Here is a 26,201-nt window from a genome sequence, read left to right on the forward strand (position 1 = left end):
GCTCGTTAGCATGAATCTCAGCATCATAAAGTTAAAGAACAGGCTGCTGCTGACATTTTAAGGTGAGTTCAGGAACGTCAGAAAAAACAGAACATTAAGAAAAATGAGACGTATTTTCACCGTTAATGAATTAGCGCAGTAACGGACTCACAGCGATGTGGTCTGCCCCCTGGTGGCTGTTACGGAGTTACGAGAAGTTTCATGTTCACATCAGACATTCATCAAACAAACTGAGTGATAACGTGTGTAGTTGAGTTCCTCTCTGGCCTGTAGTGTTATCCATCCTGGGTTTGTGTTGCCTAGCAACCGCTCAGCAATGAGAGACGTGATGAGAGTTTGCTGCATTTCCATTTTTACCAGCGGGGCGGTGTGTGTGTGTGTGTGTGTGTGTGTGTGTGTGTGAAGCAGCGAGTGGTGCAGTGTGTCTGTGTCACACCTGGTGTTCAGTCACACCTGAGATTATTCCTGCAGGGGGCCAATCACAGAGCACACCTGCTTTTACATCTCATCCTGAATAAATAATAAAGTTTACTGACACACACCATCGTTCACACTGACCAGCTTAAACCCTGCAGTTAAAATCCTGTTTCTCATTAATGTAAGGAGAATGTTTCACCTCTGTGCGTCCAGGTCAAATTGAATATAACTTTATTATCCAAAGACATAAATTCATTAGCCAGAGGTAAAATAAATAAATAATAATAATCAATACAAAAATCCATGAAATAAAACCACATAGAAAACAGTTTGTAAAAGGAATGATATAAAATTAAAAATAATAAAAAAATTAAGAAATTTCTGACCTTTTGCAACAAATAATTAATAATTAAAAGAGAAAATAATCACCAAATAGCTTTTATTGAAACTATATTTTTACTCGACTTATTGTTTTATCCTTATTTTATTCTTTTTTACTTTATTATATATATTTTTTTATTTAGTTTTTTATTTTATTGTTTTTGTGTGTTTTTAAAAATTTCATCATGTTTATTGATTTTATTTCCTTTTTTTGTTGTGTTTCCTAATTTTTATATTTTTTTATTTTATTAATGATTTAATCACGTGTTCTTCATTTTTGATATTTTTAATTATTATTCTGTATAATTTTATTGTTTTTTTATAAATTGTTTTCTTATTTTATTGTTTAAATTTTTTTATCGTGTTTTCATATTTGTCGTATGTTTGTCTTTTTTAGTTTTTTTAATTTATTGTTTTTTAAATTTTGTGTTTTCTTATTTTATCTTATCTTTTTTTGTTTTTTAATGTTATTGTTCTTTTATATCATCATATGTTTTCCTTTTTGTGTGTTTTAAAAATGTTCATGTCATCTTACATTGTGTTATCATTAGCATCTGTTATTGTTTATCCAGTTGTATGTTCCTGTTCTCCTGGTCCTATTTGTGAGTTATAATTTTTTTTTATTAATTATTCTTTACGTTTATATAAACTTTATTTGTTCAGTGATGATTGTGTGTTTAAAGCTGCTCTTTGTCTCTTTTCATTATGTTCAATTAAAATACGTCTTTTTTTAATAATTTCCAGACATTTCACCAACCACAGAAATAACTGATTAATAATGATAATGATCAGCTGATCGGCTCCAGGTGAAGGAAATAATAAGCTGCAGTGTGAGAGCTGCTCAGAGACAATAACACACCTGAGCCTGTGACAGGAAACGGTTAATGAATCACGTCACAGAGGCTCATTGTGTATTCATGTCATGGCCTCTGTATCTGTGTCTGTCTGTAACATGTAGTGACGTCGCTCTGCATCACACCGTGAGAGGAGCTGATGCTGAGGAGGAAATATAGGACAACAGGAGGAGGAGGAGGAGGAAGAAGAGGAGGAGGGTCTGCAGATAACAAATCATAAAGAGACCCAACAGAGAGCTGCAGCAGACTGAGCTGCACCATCTGCATCCAGCACCAGGTATTTATTGACTCTGTGTGTGTGTGTGTGTGTGTGTGTGTGTGTGTGTGTGTGTGTGTGTGTGTGCTTGACTTGTGTTGCTGCAGCAGAGACTTGATTTGAAACCAGAGGACAAACACAAAGGAAGGTCACTGAGAGACAGGAGATGTTAGAGCTGCACGGCTGCACACCGATATCAGCTCAGCTTCAGGGAACACTTGAACATGTTGCAGAGGAGACAGAGAGCAGTGCGATGCTGCCTTCATGTCCTGCTCTGTCAGTCTCTATAGATCATGATCAACATGGCACGTCACAGGTGCTCAGACAAACACGGACGCCTCACGTCTGTCAGAGCGCATCATGTCAGGTAATTAGACCCAAATTTAACAAGATATACAAACAGTATTTTTAATCATCACGCAGCTAAAACGACAACGTACCTGAGATCCACGCTTTGATTGTGACTTCCTTCAGCTCCACGTGACATGAATGCAGCATGAGTACAGAGCTGCTGGAGGCGGGACGCTGCTGAGAGAAGTTTGCCTTCAGGGCTTTCTGACAGAAAGAGGTTCGGTTTAGGAGAAAGATCATAGATTGGGTTAAAGTAAAATATTTCTGTCAGAGAGCCCTGAAGGCGAACTTCTCTTGTGCAGTCAGGGTGTTGTTAGCTTAGCTTAGCATAAAGACTGGAAGCGGGGGGAAACTGTTAGCCAGTTTCTGTCGAAGATGTTACATGATGCATCTTTGTTTAGTTAACCTGCATTAGGAGAAATATATTTAACGGCTATGTGTGATTTTAGGGTGATTTATGTGCTGTAACAGATTGTTACTGAGTTTGTTTTTCATTCTGGTGCATCAGTGCAGCGCTCTGCTCCCTCGATTCGCTGGCAGCTGGTTTCTTTGACTTAGCATTTGTAATAAAACATAGAGAAGCATGGTGCACTGAATCAGGCTGCGTAAAATGGAGGAGGTTGCATGCATATACAATATGTCACCGTAATCAATCACAGACAGAAAAGTGGCCTCCACAAGTTTTTCCTTAGCACTGAAAGTAGAACAAGACTTATTCCTAAAATAAAAGCCAATCTTCACTTTAAGCTTCCTGACCTGAGCAGCAATATGTGCATTAAATGAAAGCTTGTCATCTATCAATGTACCCAGATACTTGTATGAGGACACTCTTTCAATGGATTTACCGTCAGACGTGAGCGAGCTTTTGAGAAGTCCATAAACTTTGCTTTCTGAGCATTTAAAATCAATGTTAAACTCAGCAGAGCAGTTTGTAATGACTGAAATGCAGTCTGAAGGTTTTGCACCACTCCCATTATGGAGGGCGCATGCGTGTAAATGACAGTGTCATCTGCATAGAAATGTATTTTTGAATGTCTTTACTCAGATCATTTATGAAAATAGAAAACAAAATAGGCCCCAAAATGGAACCCTGGGGGACACCTTTAGTTATCTCAAGAAATTCAAGATTTATGGCCTTCTGCATTAACACACTGAGTACGATCTGTAAAACAATTGAGTTTCCTGTAGAATCCTCTCTAAATTCACCTTTGCTTTTCGTCGCCTTTCTGCTGCCTGCCATCTTTCTGTCGTTATGCACCTCGCGGTTCTTCATCAATCTCGTTCATTTCTGTCGTATTGTTCTTCCTTTGTTTCTCCTCCTGGTGGCGGAACCAGAAACTTTGATTTAGTTTTTTATCTTTAGAAGAAAGCAAAGTTGACGGACCGTAGGCCGTCCACGTAATCCTCCTCCTGGAGGCCTTTATGCAGCAGGGGGGTTCGGGATGGGGGTGGGGGGTGTGGGGTGAGGGAGTAAATTTAGATTTAGATTCTGATTTACAGTGGTGACCTGACTGAGAGGCAACAGGAGGCAACAGTAATAAAAGGTGTGGAAAGACTGGAGGCAGCTTATTCCTCAGAAACAAATGATGGATTAAACATCATCCAGTGATGCGCTGCGTTTATTTGATTGGGTTTCCTTTTAGTGAAACACTCTGAGTTCCCCCGAGGAAACAGTGACAGTGTGTATTTCCAGGGCTTTTATTGTGAAAGGTAAGAGCAGAAGGAAGGGCTTCACATGAAAACGGACAAACAAGGACCTTCAGTATAAAATATGGTTTAAAAACAAAATGAAAACAGCACATTGAAGTCATCGTAGCTAAAAATGAGTAAAACCTTAAATATTAAATCATAAAATCAGGTAAGATCCAACATTTATAAGGAACTGAAGAGTAAAGAAAGAGACTTTCAGGTGTGTATCAGGTCGGTGAGAGCTTATTAAAGGCTACAGTGAACAGCTGTTGTCAGTGTTCCAGCGCTGTAGTTTTCTCCGTGGATCAATGTACAGTGAACACACCACAGGGTGTCATGACCCGGGTTTCATATCTTGTCATCCTATGGGCTTTGTTTCTGTTTGTGTTCCTTGTTTCATGTTGTTCATTCATGTTTAATCTGCTTCCTGTTTTATTTTGTAGTTTATCCCCTCATGTGTCATGTCTGGTTTTACTTCCTGTCTTCGTGTGTTTCCTGTCACACCTGTTTTGTTAGTCCGTCCCTGTTCTGAGTTCTGAGACCCTGAGTCTTCCCTTCACACATTCAGGTGCTCCTCAGCTGGGAGGTTGCTCTTTTGACTTCAGTGTGTTCACTCAGCCATGTTCCTGTGTGTAAGACGTCAAAGTTGGCAACTCGTGGACTAAAAGTTTTAGACAGTAATGTTTGTGGCTGAAACAGCTGCATGACCATTGTCATCATACCTACATGTCAGTCCACAGTCAGCCCCCGTCACTCTGAGGGTCTGGACGCAAAAACAAAATGCTGAGTCAGCGTTGAGCTCGCTGTGAAGGGTTTAAAGTTTCAAAGTAGGCGCTGAAGGTTTGGGTAACATCTCGTACTCATAAGGTGAATCATGTCTTCATGTCTGATGAATCATAAAGTGGATTATTCTCATATTTGACCTCATTCATTCATTACAACGTGACGTTGTAACAGCGTTTAAAACACCTCAGTGTAGGTGGGTTTGTCGTGTACTGGTGGTGGGCGTGGTTTGTAGGAGTATGTCCTGTAGCCTCTCAACCAGTGGTTCTCAACTGGTGGGTCCGGACCCAAAAGTGGATCGCGGGGTCATTTTGACAGGGTCGCGGATTCACAAATCTTTTGTGAAATATTGTAACTTTTTTTCTAAAAAAAATGTATGTTTTTCTAAAAATTATATGACTTTTTCTTAAAGTTTTACGATTTTTGTCTCAAAATTTTATGATTTCTTTCTCAAAATTTTATGACTTTTATCTAAAAATAATTATGTTTTTCTAAAAATTGTATGACCTTTTCTTAAAGTTTTACGATTTTTGTCTCAAAATTTAATAATTTTTTCTCAATATTTTGACTTTTTTTCTGAAATTTTAGGATTTTTCCTTGAAATCTTACTTTTTAGTCAAAATTTTATGATTTCTTTCTCAAAATTTTACAACTTTTTTCTAAAAATTGTAGGTTTTTCTAAAAGTTTTATGACCTTTTCTTAAAGTTTTACGATTTTTGTATGAAAATTTAATGATTTTTTTCTCAATATTTTGACTTTTTTCTGAAAATTTAGGATTTTTCCTTGAAATCTTAGTTTTTTCTCAAAATTGTATGATTTCTTTCTCAAAATTTTATGACTTTTTTCTAAAAAAAATTATGTTTTTCTAAAAATTGTATGACCTTTTCTTTAAGTTTTATGATTTTTGTCTCAAAACTTTGACTTTTTTTCTGAAATTTTCCTTGAAATCTTACTTTATTCTCAAAATTTTACGACTTTTTTCTAAAAATTCTTGACTTTTTCCTAAAAAATGTACAACTTTTTTGCAAAATACTGCAACTTTGTTCATGTAATTTTACAGCTTTTTTCCAGAAATATTTTCTAGAAATCTCAAAATGTTAGTCTGTATATTACAAACAATAGTCAATGCAGAGATTATGAATAGACACGAATATGCGCTAAAAGACTATTGTATTTCATGAAAAAAGTCATAAAATCTCAAGGAAGTGTCTGTGAAATAGATTTTAGTGGAGAGTCAAAAATTTGGGTCACGACTTAATGACTGAGGAAAAATGTGGGTCCTGAGGATAGACCAGTTGAGAACCAGTGCTCTAAACACAATGTGTCCGAGTCATTCTGGTTCGAGGGCTCATTCACAGGTCAGTTTTCCAGGTCAGAAAGAAATTGAGCAGTCATGCTCAGTCAGCTCGGCTGGATTTTAATAAACACACACTGACGCTGCAGTTTCCTGTTTGCTGAGATTTGCAGGTGTGCACAGGCGCAGTCGGCCTGGTGAGGGTTTGTGGCTCCGTACTGATTATTAGAGGTCCTCGTCAGGGAGTCGTAAACACACTGTGGGTCGTATTTTTGTGTTGACATAAAAGCTCCTGGTTGAATCATCAGAACAAAACCATAACATGAACAGCTGGGTAAGAAAATATCTGCTTCTCTGGTCAAAAGCTACAAGAAAATAGTCAAAACTACAGGAAGTGTGTGGACTCCGACTCCCAGGGTGCATTTCTCCAGCAAACATCCAATCACAGAGCTTCATAGTAACGGTGATCTGAAGCAGAAGATGTCACTGCCGAGAAATCTGATAAAACATTCAGCAGGCTTCGTCTCCATGGCAGCAGCTGCAGCAGCTGAGGCTCATGGGTAATGTAGTGTTTTAGGGACAGAATCAAAAGGCTGATTCATTAGAGACCAAGTGTGAACCTGTGTGTGCTCAGATCAGGGCAGCAGTATCGACCTGTGTCATCCAGTATCGGTGGAGCAGCACTGTCGCAGTTTTCTAACACCTCCTCCTCCTCCTCCTCCTCCTCCTCCTCCTCCTCCTCCCCTCTGTTTCCCTCCAGTCGTGTCTCAGCTCCAGCAGGATGAAGGGGCTGCAGCGGCTCAGCCTGCCCGGAGCGTGAGGAGCCTTCCTGGGCTCCGTCTGCCTCGTCCTCCCCCCTCCTCACCGCTCTGTGTGGAGCTCTGATCCTTCATCTGTCCGTCCGTTTGTCTGCAGCATCTCTCCATCATCAGCTGTAATCATGGATGGACTCCGCCTGCCGCCCGTCATCGAGGAGGTCCTTGATCCATCCGGTCAGTGTTTACATGCAGACTCATCTGTGTGATGATGAAGGGTTAATCTGATTCTGTCTATCATTTTTGTGTAAATATCAGTCAGCTGTTTGACATGTGATCACATGACAACTGACAATAATAATAACACAAATGATCTGAACTAAAACGTCTCACATTCATCATAAATGATTCAGAACAACAGTCACAACTCTGCAGCTGAGTTTCTACTGTGATGTATTCTGACTGTTAAAACTTCCTGCACGTCTTTCACAATAAAAGCCTTTAAAGGAGCAGCAGGGGACGCTCAGTCCGTCATGTCCTCTCTGCCTCCGTCTGTCTTATGTCTCAATATTCTGACAAATATCATTCAGGCCAAAAGGAAACGTCCTCAAAGACAAACAGAAATAGCTCCCACAGCTCCCACAGCTCCCACAGCTCCCCGCCTGTTCAGCTGCTGGAATCTGCCGGATGTCGCAAAATGCGTCATCAGTGAAGCAAAATGACGCATTTTGCGACATCCGGTGCTGCCAGCACCCAAATTTATGTTTCCTAGGATGGCGAAGGCATGACCTGCTCTTCTCTTCCTTACTCTGCCTCTGATTGGCTCACTCTGACATTCTTACTGTAACCAATCTCAGTCCTCTGAGTTAAACCTAGCCGACCTAACCAACGAAGTCACATGTGCTAGTGCCAATCAGAGGGAAAGTAGGTATCCTAGGAAATGCAAATTCTCTGCCAGCACAGGGGGCGCCGTAACACGGTTCATCTGCATACGTTCCTCACGCCGCCGTGACTCAGACCTGGTTGAAAATCAGCAAAATGTTCCTTCAAGTTTTGTACTTTCTCAAATAAAAGAGCACGTAAAGACTGGAGGGTGGAGTTAGTGGTTCTATAATGGACTCAGTGCGTGACAGTATTGCTTCCTGTGAGTCTCTGGAAGACTCTTAATTTGAAACATCTGTAAAGGAAGCAGATGTGAACGTGAGTTTATTTGACAGTGAAGTCACAGTGATCGAAGAAACTACAGATCAGAGGTGACTGGGCGGAAATAAAATGTTTTCACTTGTCTGGCATTTAAATAATATTTTTTAGCAAGATTTAGTTGGACATTTTATCAATATTCTTTACACATTTTTATTTACATTTTTGGACATTTTATTTATATAAGACATTTTATCAACATTTTTCTGACATTTTATCAACATTTTTCAGATATTTTATTCATATTTTTGGGAAATTTTATCAATATTTTTTTCTGATATTTTATTCATATTTTTGGACATTCTTATAAATATTTTTTGGACATTTTTATCAATATTTTTTCTGAAATTTTCATATTTTTTGGACATTTTATCAACATTTTTCTGATATTTTATTCATATTTTTTGGACATTCTTATTAATATTTTTTGGACATTCTTATTCACATTTTTCTGATATTTTATTGATATTTTTTGGACATTCTTATCAATATTTTTGGACATTTTTATCAGTATTTTTTCTGAAATTTTCATATTTTTTGGATATTCTTATCAGTATTTTTTGGATATTTTATCAACATTTTTCTGATATTTTATTCATATTTGTCGGACATTTTATCATCACTTTTTTGGACATTTTATGAACATTTTTCTAACATCTTTTTAACATTTTTTAGACATTTTAATAATATTTTCTTATGTTTTATCTTTCAGGAAACCAGTTCCTTTTATAAACCAGACTGACTGATCTCCAGTCTGAGTTTTATCTCCCAGTTTGTGTATTTTCCCAAAATATCCAGCTGCTCCTCTGATGTCAGACAGAAATATAGAAGTTTATTTATATGACAATTCTGCAGCTTCATACTGTGTGTGTGTGTGTGTGTGTGTGTGTGTGTTCACAGATTTATATTTGTGACTAAAGTATCATTCAGATATCAGAGTATTAAGACGTGTTGGTGTCTGTAAACAGTCAGTGAGTCAGCTGCAGTTCATGAACTCTCAATGATTCACAACACGTTAATAATTTCCTGTGATTATGTGTCGTCATTCAGATCACGTGTGGTTTGTGTTTATAAACTGTGTGGGAGAGAAAAGATTTGAAACAGAGAGAGAGGTTGTAAACAGATGACAGGAGGAAGATGATGATGATGATGATGATGATAGAGTGATAACAGAATGATGTCTTTCACCATGACGCTGTCACTCTCAGTACGTGATTGGCTGCCTGCCAGGAGGCCAAAAACCAATCAATGAGCTGAAAATATCAAACCTGCAGGATTGTTGGTGAGCAGCACCACCGTCACCACCACCACCGCCGCCGCTGCTGCTGCTGCTGCTACAACATGTACTGTACATATATAACACACATATACATGAAACAGCAGTCCCCTGTCCTCTGTCAGATAATGTCCTGTTTAACGTTAGCTTGGCCGTCAGCGGCTATCGCTATCTCTGGATGGTGGCGTGAGAGGTGAGCCCTCATGGTATTTTATTCTCATATCACATCACATCACACTGCTGTAAATCACGTGTCATATCCAAGTCCTCCTTTAAATAAGTCCAGATGTTTGATTTAAATGCTGATGGCATATTTCTGATTTCTGTCTCCGGTGCCTCCATCTTAAATATTTTTTTGGGGGGGGGCTTTTTTGCCTTTAATGGACAGGACAGAGTGAAGAGTGTGAAGTGGGGAGAGAGAGTGGGGGGGCGGCATGCAGCAAAGGGTTGCAAGCCAGAGTCAAACTCGTGACCGCTGCAGCGAGGCATCACCTCTATACATGGGGCACCGGCACTATCCACTAAGCTACCAACGCCCCCGGTGCCTCCATCTTTGTTTTGATGAACTTCCTGCCAAATGGTAGCCTGGAAATCCAGACCCAAATCTAGAAAGATTTAGGGTCTGGCTATGAGTAATGCAAATGGCCCAACTCGAGGGGCAGCACCAAGCATGCATTTGAAAATATCACTGCACGCAATTGGATAACACTACGACCAATCAGAACAACACACGGGGTGACGTATCCAGAGCTTAGCTACCAGCGGAGCTAACTGGTAGATTAGACTCTTGCCGTATCCGGTCGGCAAAACAGCAAAAACGTCCTTCTTGCAAAGGAAAGACTCGAGCGCCGTCTTCTGTTCCTCTTTTAGAGAAAAAGCCAAGTCTAACTCGTTCATTGTAGCGGCCAAAGCCGTTTCAAACAACTGGTGTTCATCCGTAGCCATCTTGCAATGTTTACTGACTGATTCCGTCACTGCGCTGTCGTCATCTGTTTAGCTCGCCTCTGGCCCGCCTATATCAGATACACCGATGTGATTGGTGCAGCTTGGCTCCAACGGCATGGGTAATGAGCATCATTACTGATTGCCAGAGTGACTCGCTCAGCAAATTCAAATTGTGCTCTAGCGAGAACTCTGGATTTCCAGGGTAGCCAAATGGCGCTGACTGAGACCTCTGCTGACCTCGCCCCCAAAAAAAACCCCATCAGCACCATCTAGTGGAGCGAAAAAGCAACTGATTTTATTATTCTAGGACCAAAAGTTGTATTTAAATGTGTATTAGCAAAAATGAATGATGTAACAGATCGATACTTGGCGTCTGTGTATCAATTCAATATGGCCACGCAAAATTTCGTGATATGGATGTTTTCCCTACTAAACAGAAGTGTTAAAGAAATCTGTGAAAAGCTTAAAACATAAAGAAAATATTCTCATGTTCATCTTCAGGGGACTTTTCATCCCGTTGATAAATCTTGTGACTGATTTCATGTCTGCATTAACAAGCTTTGCCCTTATATGTGTTTGTTTATATTATTGCAAAATATTCCTCCACCCTCATGTCACAGCTGGTTGTGATTCTCCGTCATCACCATCAGATGGAGCCACTTTACAAAAGACAAATTTTAAACTTAGTGTGTTTTGTACCTGACAGAGCTGCTGCCAGCTGAAGGTGGAGTTTTAGCTGAATCATGTCTTTGATACAGACAGATGTTAACGCTGAGCTCTTCTTCTCTCTGTGTGTGATGAAGACGAGCTGTGCGAGCTGAAGGTGGAGAAGCCGATCATGTTGGCAGAAACTCTGACGGCCAAAGAGAGGGAGTCCATGGAGGAGAAGGAGGAGACGGTGGGAGACGGAGAAAAAGGCCAGCAGGAGGAAGAGAAGGAGGTGACGGAGGAGAAGGAGGAAGAAGAGCCAGGAGGAGGAGAAGGGAAGGATGAAGAGGAGGAGATGGAGGAGCTGAGAGCTCAGGTGTTTCAGCTGCTGCTGGAGGTGGAGGAGGCCAGAGAGGTTTCACAAAGACACGAGGAGAGTTTCCTGGAGCTGCAGGGTCAGAGACCAACCAGATAATAATGTTCATATCTTTAATGTGTAAAAACACAGGAAATGTCCTGTTCCTCCTCTTCATCATCCTCGTCTGTTTCTTCTTCTCTGATCTCAGGTCTGTTAGAGGACGAGCGACTGGCGAGCGCTCATCAGGCGGAGAGTTTCACCAGACAGATCCAGAGACTGCAAGGTGCACACAGCTTTTTAATGTCTGTGTTTAACCCACCTGTTTCACTGCAGGTGGACATCATTAAATATTAACTTTTCAAAATGACCTCACCGTTCAAAACTCTTCCAACTTTCAAAAAATGTCCTTATTTTCCAAAATGTCTTCACTTTAAATTAAAGTCCGACTTTTCAAAATAATCCCGACTTTCAATAACACATTATTGTTTTCTAAAAATGTCCTCGGTCCCAGAATGACATCAAAACTGTCCTCACAATTTTCGGACATCTTCAGTTTTCTAAAGTGTCCTTGTCGTCAGATTTTTATGAAAAACGACATCAGTTTTGTCTCATGTTACTTCCCAAAAACTCATCTCTGAAACAACCTCAGTTTCTGATGTATCCTCGTCCTTCAGATGCCCTCTTTGTCCAAAATTGTCCTGACTGTCCAAAAATGTTCCATGTAGAGTCATAAGCTAAGTTACACCTAGCCGGCTAACCTGAGCTCAGGTCACGTTAGCTTGTTGGCTGTCCTGCATCTCCCTCAGTAGAAAGTACCTTGTACCATTACATCATTTACTGTTGGCTACATCAGTGTCATGGATCACGTTAGCAAACCACTGTGACAAGCAGGCACGCTAAGGTTAGCCAGCTAGCTGTAATCAAGCTATGCTGGCATTGGTTGCTCTTTAACGTTAGCTTATAAAGCAATTTGTGAACAGCAGGCTGGCTAATTTTCCAGTAAGATCAGCCCTGGAGTCTGGACGAATTAAATGATATTAATCACCCAAGACAGTATTTTGCAACGTTAGTAATTATTCCATGTTAGCCTGTAAGCTAATGTTAGCAAACATTAGCCTGTTAAAACCACAACATCACAATATGAGTGTCACAAATCACATACTTCTGTTAGTACACTTCGATGTAGAACACCATATAAACTACATACTTCTTGTGTGGTGCATAAATTTCAACAGGGTAGTGTCGCTTTAAATCGCGCACTGCCGTTTTGCACTTACCAGAAGTGACAACAGCCTTTTTCTTTATATAACAGCCTCTTCTCCGTCATCCTCTTTTCAAACAGTGAATAGCAAACAGCATTATCACCAACATTTGACACTGTCTCCGCCCACACATAAAAATCTATTCTACAGTAGCAAATCTATTCTACGACAGTTTTGGTACTTACTGCAAAAAACACGTACAACTAACAGGCTCCTTGTTGTCTCCAGCCGCCACATCAAAAGTTGTGAAGTTTGCTGTGTCACAAAGATGGCCGCCATTAAGGGTGAGAAGTGTCCGTCATTCCACACTCAACTTTTGGATCATTTTGAGCACGTCAGTAGTACACTGCATTTTTCCGTACTATGCAGTGTGAGGCACTTAGTGCACTTGAATATAAAGTGTTTAGTACAGAAATATATGACTTGAGACACACTGTACATTTCAAATGTTGGTGTTTCCTGTAACATCAGGATTTGTTTGCAGCACTCGGCGCACTGAATTTGATGGATTTACTGTTCATCAGACGAAAAATTAGAAAAGAATTAGCTCGTTAGTGCAGCCTACGGACTCTCCGCCGATAGGACACCTCTTCCCCGAGAGGAGAGCGGGTGACGGCTCGGACCTTCGCTGCTGTAGCAACTTAAGCTAGCCCCAGCTCCGTGGTTCACAGTGACCTGGTGGTCTAACCTGTGTAACAGCAGCAACAGAAAGTTTGTCCGAGTTAAGATTGGGCGCTCAGTCTTGCTCTGGCTGAACTGGAGTTGTTACAGGGTGCAATGTACAGGTCTGTCTGCAAAATGGAAACACAGCCAACCTGTGGACTCTGTCGTGGTGGGTGCTGCTCATTTGTTGACATTAGCAGACTCGATTCTTAGCTAACGTTACTTAGTGTTGCTGCCACTGTGTATGCTGTATCAGAGCTGAAGAGAGGCGAGACACTGAGGGAGGTGCATAACGTCACATTCTTTGGATTTTCCTGGAAAATGTGTCCTGAGTCCTTTATATAGAAATCAGTTCACCGGCTGTTAGAGGCGACAGAGAAAGTCAGGGAGTCAATAAAAACGATGAACGCATGAAAAGTCACTGACATAACGTTCAAATGTCTTCACTTCCCCCAAGATTTTTCTCTCAAAACATGGTTTGACTTGTATATGTATGTCAAAGTAGGAAAACTTCCTTCTCCTCCTCCAGCTCAGCTCCGGTCAGTGCAGGAGGAGATGGACAGTCTGGAGGAGGAGAAGGAGAGCGAACTAGAGGAGGTGCAGGAGGAGCTCCGATCTGCTCAGGAGGAGGTGCTGATGCTGCAGCAGGCGGCTGAGGAGGCGGCGGGAGAGAGGGAGAACGACATCGCCTCCCTGCAGGAGGAGCTGTGTCGGCTGCGGGCCGAGCTGCAGCGCCTCCACGCCACGGCGCAGGAGTACGAGCTGGAGATCACCACGCTGAGGGCGGAGATCAGCATGAAGAGCAACAACACAGGTGAGTCACAGACACACAGGTGAGGCACAGAGTCACATGGATCCACAGGTAGAGGGAAAATCAAAGTCTTTGGATAACTCTGTGTGTATGTGTGTGTGTGTTCAGGTGATGTGAGTCACTTGAAGGACGAGTTCGTCTCTCTGACTGATGAACGTCAGTTTCTGGACGACGACAACAAAGACCTGAGCAGCAAAGTGGAGCAGCTACAGAAGAAACAAGACACGTGAGTGGTGCAGCCAGCTGTCAATCATCCTGCTGCTGTGTCATCATCCACAGATCAGTGACATCATCACAGTGGTTTTATTTTAACCAGCTGTTTATCTTACCATCAGTTTTATATAACTGACGTTCTCCACCGAGTGAAAACAGCCATCGACACAGTCTCATGACCTTCTTCTTCTTCTTCTGCTGAACAGGTGTGATGACGTCTACCTGGCCGTCACTGACACTGAGCATGAGCAGGTGAAGGCCGACTCTTACATCACTCTGTCTCAGTCCGGTCCTGAACAACAGGACAGACCCTCGGAGGATGAGGAGAAGGTCTGCAGCTCAGAGCTCAACGTCCTGAAGGTCCAGCTGAGACGAGCGGAGGACACGGCTCACAGAGTCCAGACCGAGGTAACACACATCACCAAGACACCTGTTACCTTACACATGGAGGATTTTTATCTACAGAGACGTTTCACTCAATCAAAACTGTATCAGAACTGTCTGTCTGTTCGTTCGTCAGTGTGACGGTCTGAAGGTGGAGCTGGTGGACCTGCAGCAGCTGTACGACAGCAGCCAGCGGGAGCGAGCGGCGCTGGAACAGGAGCTGCAGCGCTGCAAGGCCGAGCTACAGAAACTGGTGGGCAGGAAGTCACAGGTGAGAGGGCAAAGGTCAACGGTTTGTACCTGATGCCTCAAAATCTCTTTTATTGGATCAAACTTTCCTGATGAAGTTGGAGCATTAGTGCACTGGGTGTCAGGTGGAAACATAGCGAAGGGTTAAAACTTCATAAGATCCAACATGTGTGTCAGACTGAGGGTTAATGTGACTGTAAAATGATAATAAACTAAAGGTAAGTGAGACGCAGTGTCTGAACCTGTTTGAAGATCTTCTTTAAAGCCATGACGTTGTCCATGAAGTCTGTGTGCATGTTGGGTCGACGGCGGCTCGTCTCAAACTCTCTCTGGTTGTCTCATCTGTCTCATTCTGCTTCCTGGTCCGCAGCAGCTTCAGCTCTGCTCATGTCGCTGGTTTCTGAGCGTTTGGTTGTGATGCTTCTTCTCAACATCCGTCTCTGCTGGGTAGTTTGTTTCTGTCAAAGCAGTCATCTGTCTGTTTCTGCTCAACCTCCCGCTTCTTCCTTCAGGAGGTGAGAGGTTTATTCAGTCGTCAGTCAGCTGATGAGAAACAGGAAGCGTACTGACAGTCAGGGCCCATGTGATTGGCTGATAACACATCGTGTGAAACATCACTTCAGTCCAAACATTTGGATTCTGTTTGTCTCTCCAGAGGTGTGGACTGGATTCAACGACAGAGACGACTAGAAAGCAACTCGACCTGGACTCTAATACCCACGACTTGTGTCTTCATTGTGACTTGGATCCTAGTTTTTGTATCATCAAGACAAGACTTGGGATTGGGCTCTAGTCTGGGGACTTATCTTTTTTGACTTGACACCTGACGTAGGAGTGATCCCAGTGAGTCTGAGTCTGTAGACGAAAAGTTTTAGTCACATTTTAGTCATTTTTATCCTTCATAGGTTTAGTCGATGAAAACATTTTCGTCATGATGTTTCTATCTGTTTTTTCTCTTTAAACTAATCCAGTGAGGCTAATTCATGGATCAGAAATCAGAGTCAAGGTAACAGGTTGTATAAGATGATTTCTCCAGCAGTGTGTGACAGGTTTAAGGGCTGATTTATGAGCACACACTTAATGATCATCATTTGAAAAGCTCAACATCTCTCTGTTTAGGCTCTCAACAAATAATGTGAGACAACTAGGATTTGTCCCCAGGTTCATTGTAAACTCTGACTTATCCATCTGACTGTGAAGTCCAGCGGCCGCTGGCTGCGAGCGGAGCTAGCTGCTAACAGCCATCGCTGCAACTAACAAACTCCACAAATCCATTCAGCAGCTCCACCATCCACAGTCAGACACACACGGCTGATTATTTACTGCTGAATTACAGCTCACACCAACTGAAACATCCTGGTACAGACTATTTACTGGAGTTTACCAGCCTGTCACTCATCAGGCATCTGAAGATCATTACATGCAATTACAAATAATTACAAACAAGCACCACGAACATTTCATCATGTCTCGTCAATGAAAATAAAACATAGATTTCGTCATCGTCTCGTTTTCGTCATGGAAAAAGGTTGTGAACAAAAAATGTGCGTCAATGAAATGAACACTGAGTAATGCAGCAGCTAATGTGGAGCTAAAGACAAAAACAAAGTTGAAACTCGACGTGGGACTCTAGTGTCGAGGTTTAAAAGTCAATATGTCTCGTGTGACTTTTACAGTTGGGTACTGTTCACAATTTCAGTTACCTGGAATTCAGTACCGGCAGCCAACAGTACCTTTTTTGTCATTTTTGAATGAGCTGTAGCACAGACAGTTGCCGAAATGCAGTTCTGCTCCTCTGCTCTCACAGAGCTAATCCTCCGTCTGCTTGTTTGTGTGTCTGCTCGTCTAGCAGTGAGTATGAGCCTCATACTAAGATAATATAGAAAAGAGAAAAGAATACAGACCAGAAGCCCGAACAGTCGCAGCAGATCATCGCTGCAGCATTTCGCTCGTGTGGGAAGCCGACAGAGTGGTTCTCGGCTTCAGGGCCCTTCTGCCTCCTGTCTGAAGTTGAACCTGGCGACTCTGTGGAGCTGTCTTTCAAGCTTCAGGGCGCTTTGCGGTATTTCCACCTCATCTCAATCCGGCGTTCTCAAACAGATCTCAGGTGCCAACATTTGGTACCAATAGATTAAACCCCAATTGGTACTCAGTAGTACAGTCGTATTTCTGTCCCCTTAACAGCCCAAACAAGTGGCAATGAAAGTCGAATGTTGCTGTGTCTCAGCCCAAAAGTTGCAGATGAACACACCACAGACACTACAGCTGACGACCAACCAGCTCGTACGCTCTGCTCTGGCATGAGAGGAAATAACTCTTCACACGTGCTGAATCGGCCGCCAAAATCTGAAAGGGCTGACGAGGGTCAACGGTGTGGGATACACCAAACTAACTAGGGTGACCGATGCTCACTGATGGCCAACCGTCGGCTTGGTGTGTCAGGGCCCTAAAAGTACAGAGTTCGGTACCTAACTGCAGTGACTGGGGACTTTTGATGTTGAGAATTTTCTTCTTGACTTGTGACTTATTTGCAACTTACTTGTCGCCTACTTATTCTTGAACCTTGACTTGAGACTTGTCTGGGGACTTGGGACTTGCCTCAGTGAGATTTGACTTGATGTGGGACTGGACGTGGAGCTTGGAACGAGACTTTAGTGTCAAGTCTTGAGACTCAACTTGGGATTTTTCCATCTCAACATGTGAGTGTTGACTTGAGACTTGTAAACGGTGACTTGTTGCCACCTCTGCTCCTCTCCATGTTTCATTCACCCACATTCTTGTCCTCCATAGTTGTAGTTCACCTCAAGGTTTTACCCACACTGCAGTGCTGCTGATGGAGTCGATGGTGACGGCAGCGCTCTGACGTGTCAGGAGAGATCTTTAAATGACAAGATGCAGATGTTTTGACCTCTGGGGGGCGACAAACTCTCCATCTTGTCTTTAACCATCTTTGATGCCGTTCTCTAATCGCCTGCTCTGTTTCCTCCCCTCATTGATATGTTTTCATGTGATCGCCGTCTCTTTTGTTTCACATGAACTTGATCAAATTCTCTGTAAATTTGATGGTCTTTGATGCCTGCATGTCATTTCTGTTTTCTCTAGTTTCTGTTGGCCTCACGCCCGCCTCTCCTCCCGACACCTTCTGACTTTATTCTTCTGATTATTTTCTGGTTTGATTTTCTCTCCATGCCCCCCGACACTCCTCCTCCTTTTGTCTTCTCCCCAGAACTGCACTGGTGCGTCTGAGCCCCCTGTTCTCTCCATCCCCTTCATAGGAATGATTGTTATAGTGGCCTTGATTTGGTGCTGGTGGGAGGAGCTGGCGTCCTAGAAGGGACCAGGTATGGCCACGCCCTTCTTTCTCTACCAGACGCTCTGCTTCTGTTAGTATCAGAGAGTGGCTGAATCGCAGGGTGACTGCCTCTGTGTACAGCAGCTGTTTCTGTCCGTGCTCTGTTTGAATGGGACCGCTGTGAGTCATTTATAATTAAAGTAAAACTTCCACCACAGATTAATGAACGCTCTTCGGTTAAAGGCCTCAGTGTGCTTTAAACAAAGTAGTTGATCCGATGTGTAATGCAGCTGAGTGTTTACAGTGATAGGTGGGATAAAAAACCTGCAGTCGTATCAACGCAGACATCTGGTGATTCTGCAAAACCCAAAATTATGTTCAATGTCATTGTTTTTTAAATTCTGGCTCTAGTGCATGGCAGCCACAGCGTGGCTACAGTTAAGGAAAAGATTCTAATAATAATCAGAGCATGTGAGTGGAGCTCCAGCAGAAGGATTTTAAAACGAGCATAGAGCTGATTTTTTAAAATTTGTAGAATCTCCCGCTTCGGTTTTGCTCCGGTACTTCTCACACCATGAGTTCAAAGCATGCTCTACCCAGAATGCATCGGTGTATTGCTCACACGCTGTGAGCGGTTTGAGTGGGTCGGTCTGGGTCGGAGGTAACGAACAGCTCCATGTGCGAGGAGCAGAAACTCTCACCGCTCCAGTTCACTCACACACTCTGCTGCGAATCACTGAGGTTGAATACACATGTTGAACACGTCTCCATCCTCCATCAAACACCTGTAAAGCTCATTTTGGGAAGAATTTTGAATCCTGAATTGTTTACAGTCATGTAACTTCCCAGCAGTCTTCTTCGCTGCCTTTATCGGTGCACTGCTGCGTTTCCTGGCGTCCACCAACTGTCCATCAGTGGAGCAGCATTAAGTCATCGACAGGACTGTGTTGCAGTTGACATCATGATTGTAAATATTTCACATATTTATTTATTTCTAATGATCCATGTTGTCAGAGTGTCCCGAGTTAGAGATGAAGTCAGTGGTTCAGGACTCAGATGGTCTGAGGGAAGATACTCCTCCTCATCCTCTCTGTTTTGGCCCTCAGACGGCGGTTGTATTTTCTTTAGTGAGTTTTTCATATTTAATCACGTCGGTGGTTTTAAAATGCTCTCAACATGTTAGATCAGCATCTTTAAAAGTGTCCACTCAGAGGGAGTTAGCAGAGACGCTCAGAGTCTCTTCTTCATCTCTAAATAACTCCTCTGACATCATTTCCTGTCCTCAGCAGAGAGACACTGAAGGCTGGAACCTGGCGGTGGCAGCGGTTGCTGTGGCAGCCATTGTAGTTCTGGTCGTCCCCAGCTTCACCAGGGCCTGAGGACTACACAGGAAGTGACCTCACCAGGAACTCTGGGATTGTGGGATTGCCGTCACCCATCCAGCGCCGCCCTCATACATGTTGCTGTCCTGCTTGTCGCATCGCTGAGACGTTTTCACCAGAAGGCCTCCGACGCCAGTGAGTTCTGGAAGGAAAAGCAATAAGATTGTTGAATTTACTTAAAGACTCTGAACTTTTCCTGCAGGTCGTCGATCAAACATCCACCATCATGATCCAAGAGTCCAACTGGGAGCTCTGGTTTTGAATTAGTTTATTAGTTTTCCATTGATTTAAAAAAATGACCCGGGGTGGATCATTATAAACTGTTTGTCTCCGTCCGTGGTGGAAGAAGTACTCTGATCTTTACCGAAATAAAAGTACTCATACCACAATGTAAAAATACTTAGTTACAAATCCTGCATTCAAAAATGGTACGCAAAGTTTATCAACAAAATGTACTTAAAGTTCTCAAAATGCAAAACAGCCCGTTTCAGAGTGTCATGTTATAATTATATATTTCATATTTTTCCAGTAATGCAGTATTTTACTGTCGCAGGTTGAGGAAGGGCCGATTCTGACGACTTCAAAGTACTATAATATATATTTAAAAACAGTCATATTTTATTTTAATACGTGTTTTGTATGTAAAATTTGAACTTACAAAGTAACCTAAGTTATCAGCTAAATGTAGTGGAGTAAATAGAATAATATTTCCCTCGGAAATGTGTTGCAGTAGAAATATAAAGTAGCATAAAAAGTACCTCCAGATTGTGTTTGCGTACTTGAGTAAATGTACTTATTTATTTTCTTACACTGTTTACAGTACATGTGGTCCTGTGGTGTCGAATTAGAAACTGAAGATATAAAACACACAAAGCTGCTGATTTAATATTCAACATAAAAACTCTCTCTAAATTCTTTAGAGCTGCAACTTCCGATCACTTTTATTTAAACTATTTACCAGTTAACTGATTAATCATTTGGTTTGTAAAATCAAAACTGAAACCATCTCTAAAGATCACTTCCAGAGAAAAGTAGCAAATGTTTCGTATGTTAATGATTTAATCTAATAATATTTTTGTCGACTGACAAATTGTTTCAGCACTAAATTGTTTGCCTTATTTTTCCGCACTGGATTTAAACAATATTTTGCACTCACTGAGTTGATGACGGAGATAACGGTAGCAGATTAATTTAGATTGTTTAGTGTTTTTAATTCATTAATTCTGCTTTAGTGGTTTAATGCTGAATATTATCTTATCACGTGTTTATCATTATTGTGGATTATTTAACAGATTTGTTTTGTAGCATGAGAAAAACAGCAAATTTAAGGAAATTATTATTTTGCCTTCCTATCCCTTTACAGATCAATGTAAAATGTCTGTATTTGTATGTTTATAGTACCAAACCAGTAGTGTGAACATCTACAGCAGTAAAATAGCACTTTTATAAACTTTAGAAAGGTATTTGCTGGAGCTGAATCATTCCGATGAGAGATTATTTGCGTCGACTGATTTCACTGTGCCAGTTTTAAGATCAGATTGTGCCTGAGTAGCTTTATTTTTGCACAGCAGGTGCAACTGTTGGTGAATGATTCTGGGAACAGATGCTCAACCAGCAGTTTATGTTTCAGAAAATGTATTCAGATTGCTTCTGTCACTGTAAATGTAAAATCTGTTCCTTAATTCTACAGATGATACTTTATTTGAGATCTGAAAAGATCAGCAAAAGTAACGCTTTTGATGACATTTTTAGATTGAAAAAGGATAATAGTTTCTCGTATTCAGCCCCATCCCGACAGGATTAATATCATATTTGAATATAATTACGTTCATTGTTCCTGATGCCCATTTAGCCACTGGAGAAATACAGGAGGTGGCTCTCTTGTGGCAGAGATGATTATATATAGTGAATGTCAGAGGACCATGGATAGAGCCTTGGAGAACACCAACCTTAAAAAGACTTACTGAACTAAAATATTGTGATGTAGCACAAGTAGAGAACTGAAATTCTGTAAAATATGAGTGTCAGCACTGAACATGAGAAATGAGTTTAGGTAGCAAATCTGGATGTTGACATGTGGAGTGGTACATTGTATATTTATGTATTACATCGTGTATTATTTATGCTAACAGTAAATACCAGAGGACCAAAAATAGAACCCTGTGGGACACCTTTACCAGTGGTTTTTTGATTTGGAACCACAAAACAGCTCCTGCTTGGGCTCAAACCTAAAGATAGTCATAAAACCAATCAGTAGACCATAAATAGTCCTAAAATGGATCGTTTTTTGTCTGTAGTGATGAGAAATAGAGAAATATATTCTGTCTGAACAGGGCTGTAGAGGGCGCTGCAGATCAGATCTGTACTCCTGCCTAGGTTTTAGTTGTTACTGTGCCGGGTCAGAATGAACACACTTCCATTTGTTCAGATTTTATGTTTTAATCTTTTTATTGGGGCCGATTAATTTCCCCCACCATCTTCTTTTGCAAAGTTTCAGTTTTTGAAGGGATCCTGATAGACGCCTGATTTATGTTTACATTTAAGTGGTGACCAAAATAATCATAGAAAATACAATCAGATGTTCAAATGACTGTGATCCTGTTTAGGTTGGAATTATGTGACCAATTACAACAACTTCAGAATAAAAGACATTCCAGTTTAAATACAAGCGCTAGCGATGAGACACTTTTGTGAATTTAACGAAACCTTCCCTGCTCGCTCTGCTCAGTGCAGACAAATAACTGAACCAATGTACTCAGCTGTGATGAACCGTGTACACGACAGGTGAAGTGGCATTAACCTGACAAAGCGTAAATGTTGGAATCTAAAATAAAATAAGAATTATTTATCTAGTATTTGATGATTAAGTCATATATATATTGTGGTTAATAGCAGGACATTGATTAGGATGTAACAGGTCCTGTATGTTTTCAATGATAAATAGCATGTGTCAGTAAGACCTTTATATCGTTTTTGCATGACAGTTAAACATGTAGTTACTTTAATCTGATTATAATGGTGGACTAAAGGAAATGGATTCTGTAAATAACGTCACATCATGTTCAGTGTTAAAGAGGCGCCAAACCTCAAACTGTACATGATGAGGCAGCTGATGTTTATGTTGCAGTAGTTTTTTTTGTAATATATGGAAGCCCACTTCCACCAGGTCAATAATAATAATTTAAAAACATCAAAGGGATATTAAAAAAGTGATGTTCAGACATCAAGATTTTAAGCCATAAAGGAGAAAATGGATTAAAACTTGGAATAATGAACAGAAAGTGTTCATGGTAAGACACAATCATCAGGCTAAATTCAGACTTTTAAAGTTACAACGATGATAAAAGTCATATTTTGACATATTGAGTCAAAACTTTAAGATAAAAAGTAAAATGCAGACTCCAAATTTTGAGAAAATCAGTCAGTATCTTGACTGAAGAAGTTGAAATTAAAAAGATAGTCAGCCAAACGTTTTACCTGGATTTAGTAAATATTATTTGGATTTACTGAGTCAAACATTTGAATTAATATCTCATAGTTCCTTACCTAAATAAGAAAATTGAAATTTGTATTTTTTAAATACTTCTGTCCTTGTGAATCTTAACTTTGGTTTACTGTGAATATTTTATTAATGTTTGTCTAAACATTTACTCTAGTGATTTTGCGGTGTATCTGGGCTTCCGTAGTATTAACTCCATTTTATTGTAGTCTTTCCTCGATGTGTCGCTGTACTCCGGAGTTGTGTTTTTACGTCAATAATGTGTCAAAACGTGATTTTGCATTTTATTCTTGCAGTCCAAAAACACCTGTGACATCCTGTAAAATGTTGTAAAATGTTAATGATAATACAAAAACTGAGTTTTGGTTGCAGGTGTGGAAGCTGACTGAATAATTGTTAAGGAGCTGGTTGTTTTTGACACAAACTCTTCCTGATGCTGCATGCTAATGTCAGTCTGTACAAACTCTGTACTTATCTAGCATTCTTTTTTTTATTAACACTTGGTAATGGTTTGTACTGTACTGTACATAGAATAGTTCCAGATTGATTCTTAGTCGCTTCAAAGAAAGCTATTTTTTCATACAGCTGATTAGACGGTAGTTCAGAGGTTCAGTCAAATGTGCAAAATAATGTAGCAGTAGATTTAGAGAAGGGGATGGATTGATTATTGGTTTACTGATTAACCGCTGATTCTTGACTTCTATTTAAAAAGTATTAATGCAGCTGATTGAGAACACATGATGTAAAAGTTTGTTTTGTTTTCGTCCAGATCACTTCAAAGTCTGATGCAAAAATATTAAATAATTTGTGTGCCTTAACCTCGCACAGGAACACACAGCAAATCAAAGACAAAAGAGTTTTTCACGTTCACAGATTTCTTTGCCCATTTCTGACATAGAAATTTTAATTCTTTTGTATGCGAGAAGCAACAGACGCAAAATGATTGAACTTTCTGCATGATTTCATCCTAATATTTTAATGTAAATTTGCACTTGGTGCGAAAAACTTTAAAAAACATTGAACAATACTGTCACGAAACCTCTCCTGATGAAAAATCCATCTGTGACAGTAAAATTTCGAAATAATCAATGTGAATATTTATTTATTCATCTTTCAGTCGATCTGTGGAATTCAAGAGCAACACAACCACAAGACTTTCTGCTGGTATCGCACGAATATCTACCACTGAGATTCGGATTTGGGGTATTTTTTTAAGACCACTAATGGTTTCAGAACTTTCTGAAACTTTTCTTGATGGAACTGTTATGAGAAATGTTTCCCCAACTTTGGAAAACGTTCCCATGGCGTTCCAAACCACAAATGTCTGCAAGGCTCTTCGAAATCACCATCAATTTGATCCATCTCTATTTGTTTGCTTGTTCTCTCTTCTCTCTTCTCTCTTGAAGGAAATTAAAAATAATGAAATAAAAAGCAGATTGGTTGGTTAAATCTGAATGCTGATATCAGAAACTTGTATCAATCCATCCTTAGCGATGTCTTTACAAATGTTCGGTAGCTTAACAGTGTCTGGGAAAATGTTAGCTAGCTTAGCGGTGTCCGGACAAACATTAGCTAGCTGTAGACAGCTCAGTGTCGCATGTTAGATTTAGATAAATGTAGTAAATTTGCATGAATCTAGATGAGTAGTTAAAGACGCTGTAGCAGTTGTAGAGTTAGACAACGCTCACTGAATTTGTCAGTGGTAGCATGAGCGCTGTAATCCAATTCTTCCAATAGTTACTTTAGACTGTTTTATTACTATTTTTGTAGTTAAAAGCTAAAAAGTCAGATGTTTTGAAATCTTTTTGTTGTCTGTCTTCTTTAGCATCACTTTTATCTCTATGTCCAGTACAGAGGTAGTCTATCTTAGTTTAATTTAGCTTAGCTGAGCACAAAGTGGGGGGAACATGCTAGGTTAGCTACAAGTTTTTCCAACTGACATGTTATCTTGTCTCTGTGGGTAGCTGGTGTACAGCTAACATAATACTTACAGTGTCAGGTGTTTATAACATTAGCTTGTTTAGGTTATGGTAGCTGTAAACTGTTAGCATATCCAATTTAATGCTAGCTATTTCCGGTTAGCTGTTGTGTAGTCAAACAAATTTTTATATTTGATGTTTTTTGTTCGTGGCTAAGTGGTGTTACACCAAAAAAAAAGTTTAACTTGGCTTAGCACAAAAATAGAGGAAGTGGAAAACTGCCAGTCTAGCGAAATAAAGGTCACAAGGTCATTAGCAGTTTTCCCCTGTTTGTAGTCACTGTGCTAAGCTAAGCTAACCACAGCCTGGACCTGTCTCTCTGCTCGGAGATACAACTGATATAAGAATGAGAGGATTTGACAAAATGTCTGACTGTTTTTAGACTCTTCAGATTACTGTTCTGCTTGAATGTGTAGGCTAACGGCTGGTTGTCTCTTGGCTTTGATGCTGCCGTCAGGTGTCAGGTGTGCTGTACGCACTTTGCTTTTAGTAGATGTCTAAACTTTTGAGTCAAAGTAAACCAGCATGTCGTCACATGGCTGCTGTTTGTTCTGCTCCTGTTTGAAATGATCTGTTCCTCTCTGTGTTTCTCCGTCTGATTCTGTAAACGATTGAACATTTAATTGTATCAGTGATGTTTCTGCACAACATTAATGTCTGAATGAGTTTGTATTTTGTTCAAAGGGCCTGTACATTTTGTAAATGACCTGACTAATAAAAAGTAGTTTATCCTTGTCTTTAATGTCCCTTGTAGGTTTATGTTAGTTATGTTTTTTATATATGTATTCAGAAAATCTCATTATTGTAACAACTTGTATTTATTTATTTTTTATCTTATATGTAGAGAATAATCACAAAGGGTAAATCGACGATATACGAATACAGTGTTCTTCACATTATACTTAAGTGTTATTTCATGTATGTTCCATTACGCCACATTATATTATGTTTAACATGTAATGCGTTATGTCAAGTTACTTTACCTTATGCCATCTCACAATTCATGGTCTAATATCTTGTTATGTAATGTTATATTCATTTATGTTACATTAAATGATGTTATATTCTAGTTTAATATTATTTTATATGATGTTTTTTGTTTTTACAACACGCTCTCATCCCAAGTTGTCATCTATCGCTGCTTTGCCAGTGGACTTTGTCTACACATGACATGCTAGATATCGACGTCCCAGGATGCCACTACCAACTAGGGCTGCGACTAACGATTATTTTCATTGTCGACTAATCTGTCGATTATT

General features: G+C 40.4%; 1 protein-coding gene across 2 annotated transcripts; it reads left to right on the top strand.

Moving 5' to 3' along the window:
* Nucleotides 1–1,819: 1,819 nt before the first annotated feature.
* On the top strand, nucleotides 1,820–20,635 carry LOC126386810 (coiled-coil domain-containing protein 136-like). 2 transcript variants are annotated; one of them, XM_050039400.1, is made up of 10 exons: nucleotides 1,820–1,929; nucleotides 6,787–7,018; nucleotides 11,006–11,305; nucleotides 11,417–11,491; nucleotides 13,663–13,947; nucleotides 14,053–14,170; nucleotides 14,364–14,565; nucleotides 14,678–14,812; nucleotides 18,017–18,131; nucleotides 19,372–20,635. In XM_050039400.1, exons 2-9 carry the CDS (start codon nucleotides 6,967–6,969, stop codon nucleotides 18,119–18,121), a joined length of 1,272 nt encoding a protein of 423 aa, XP_049895357.1. In that variant the 5' UTR covers nucleotides 1,820–1,929; nucleotides 6,787–6,966; the 3' UTR covers nucleotides 18,122–18,131; nucleotides 19,372–20,635. The 2 variants fall into 2 exon arrangements, with proteins under 2 accessions (XP_049895357.1, XP_049895358.1); XM_050039401.1 differs by lacking the exon at nucleotides 18,017–18,131.
* The last annotated feature ends 5,566 nt before the right edge of the window (nucleotides 20,636–26,201 follow it).

The sequence above is a fragment of the Epinephelus moara genome, chromosome 24, assembly GCF_006386435.1.
Source record: "Epinephelus moara isolate mb chromosome 24, YSFRI_EMoa_1.0, whole genome shotgun sequence".
NCBI classification, from domain to species: Eukaryota; Metazoa; Chordata; class Actinopteri; order Perciformes; family Serranidae; genus Epinephelus; species Epinephelus moara.

What these genes read in the sequence shown, in the direction of transcription:
- LOC126386810 (XM_050039400.1), top strand. Translation starts at nt 6,967, where the DNA reads ATGGATGGACTCCGCCTGCCGCCCGTCATCGAGGAGGTCCTTGATCCA. An exon ending in GAGTTTCCTGGAGCTGCAGG is followed by an intron (nt 11,306 to 11,416) that starts GTCAGAGACCAA and finishes CTCTGATCTCAG; the next exon opens with GTCTGTTAGAGGACGAGCGA. An exon ending in ACAGATCCAGAGACTGCAAG is followed by an intron (nt 11,492 to 13,662) that starts GTGCACACAGCT and finishes CTCCTCCTCCAG; the next exon opens with CTCAGCTCCGGTCAGTGCAG.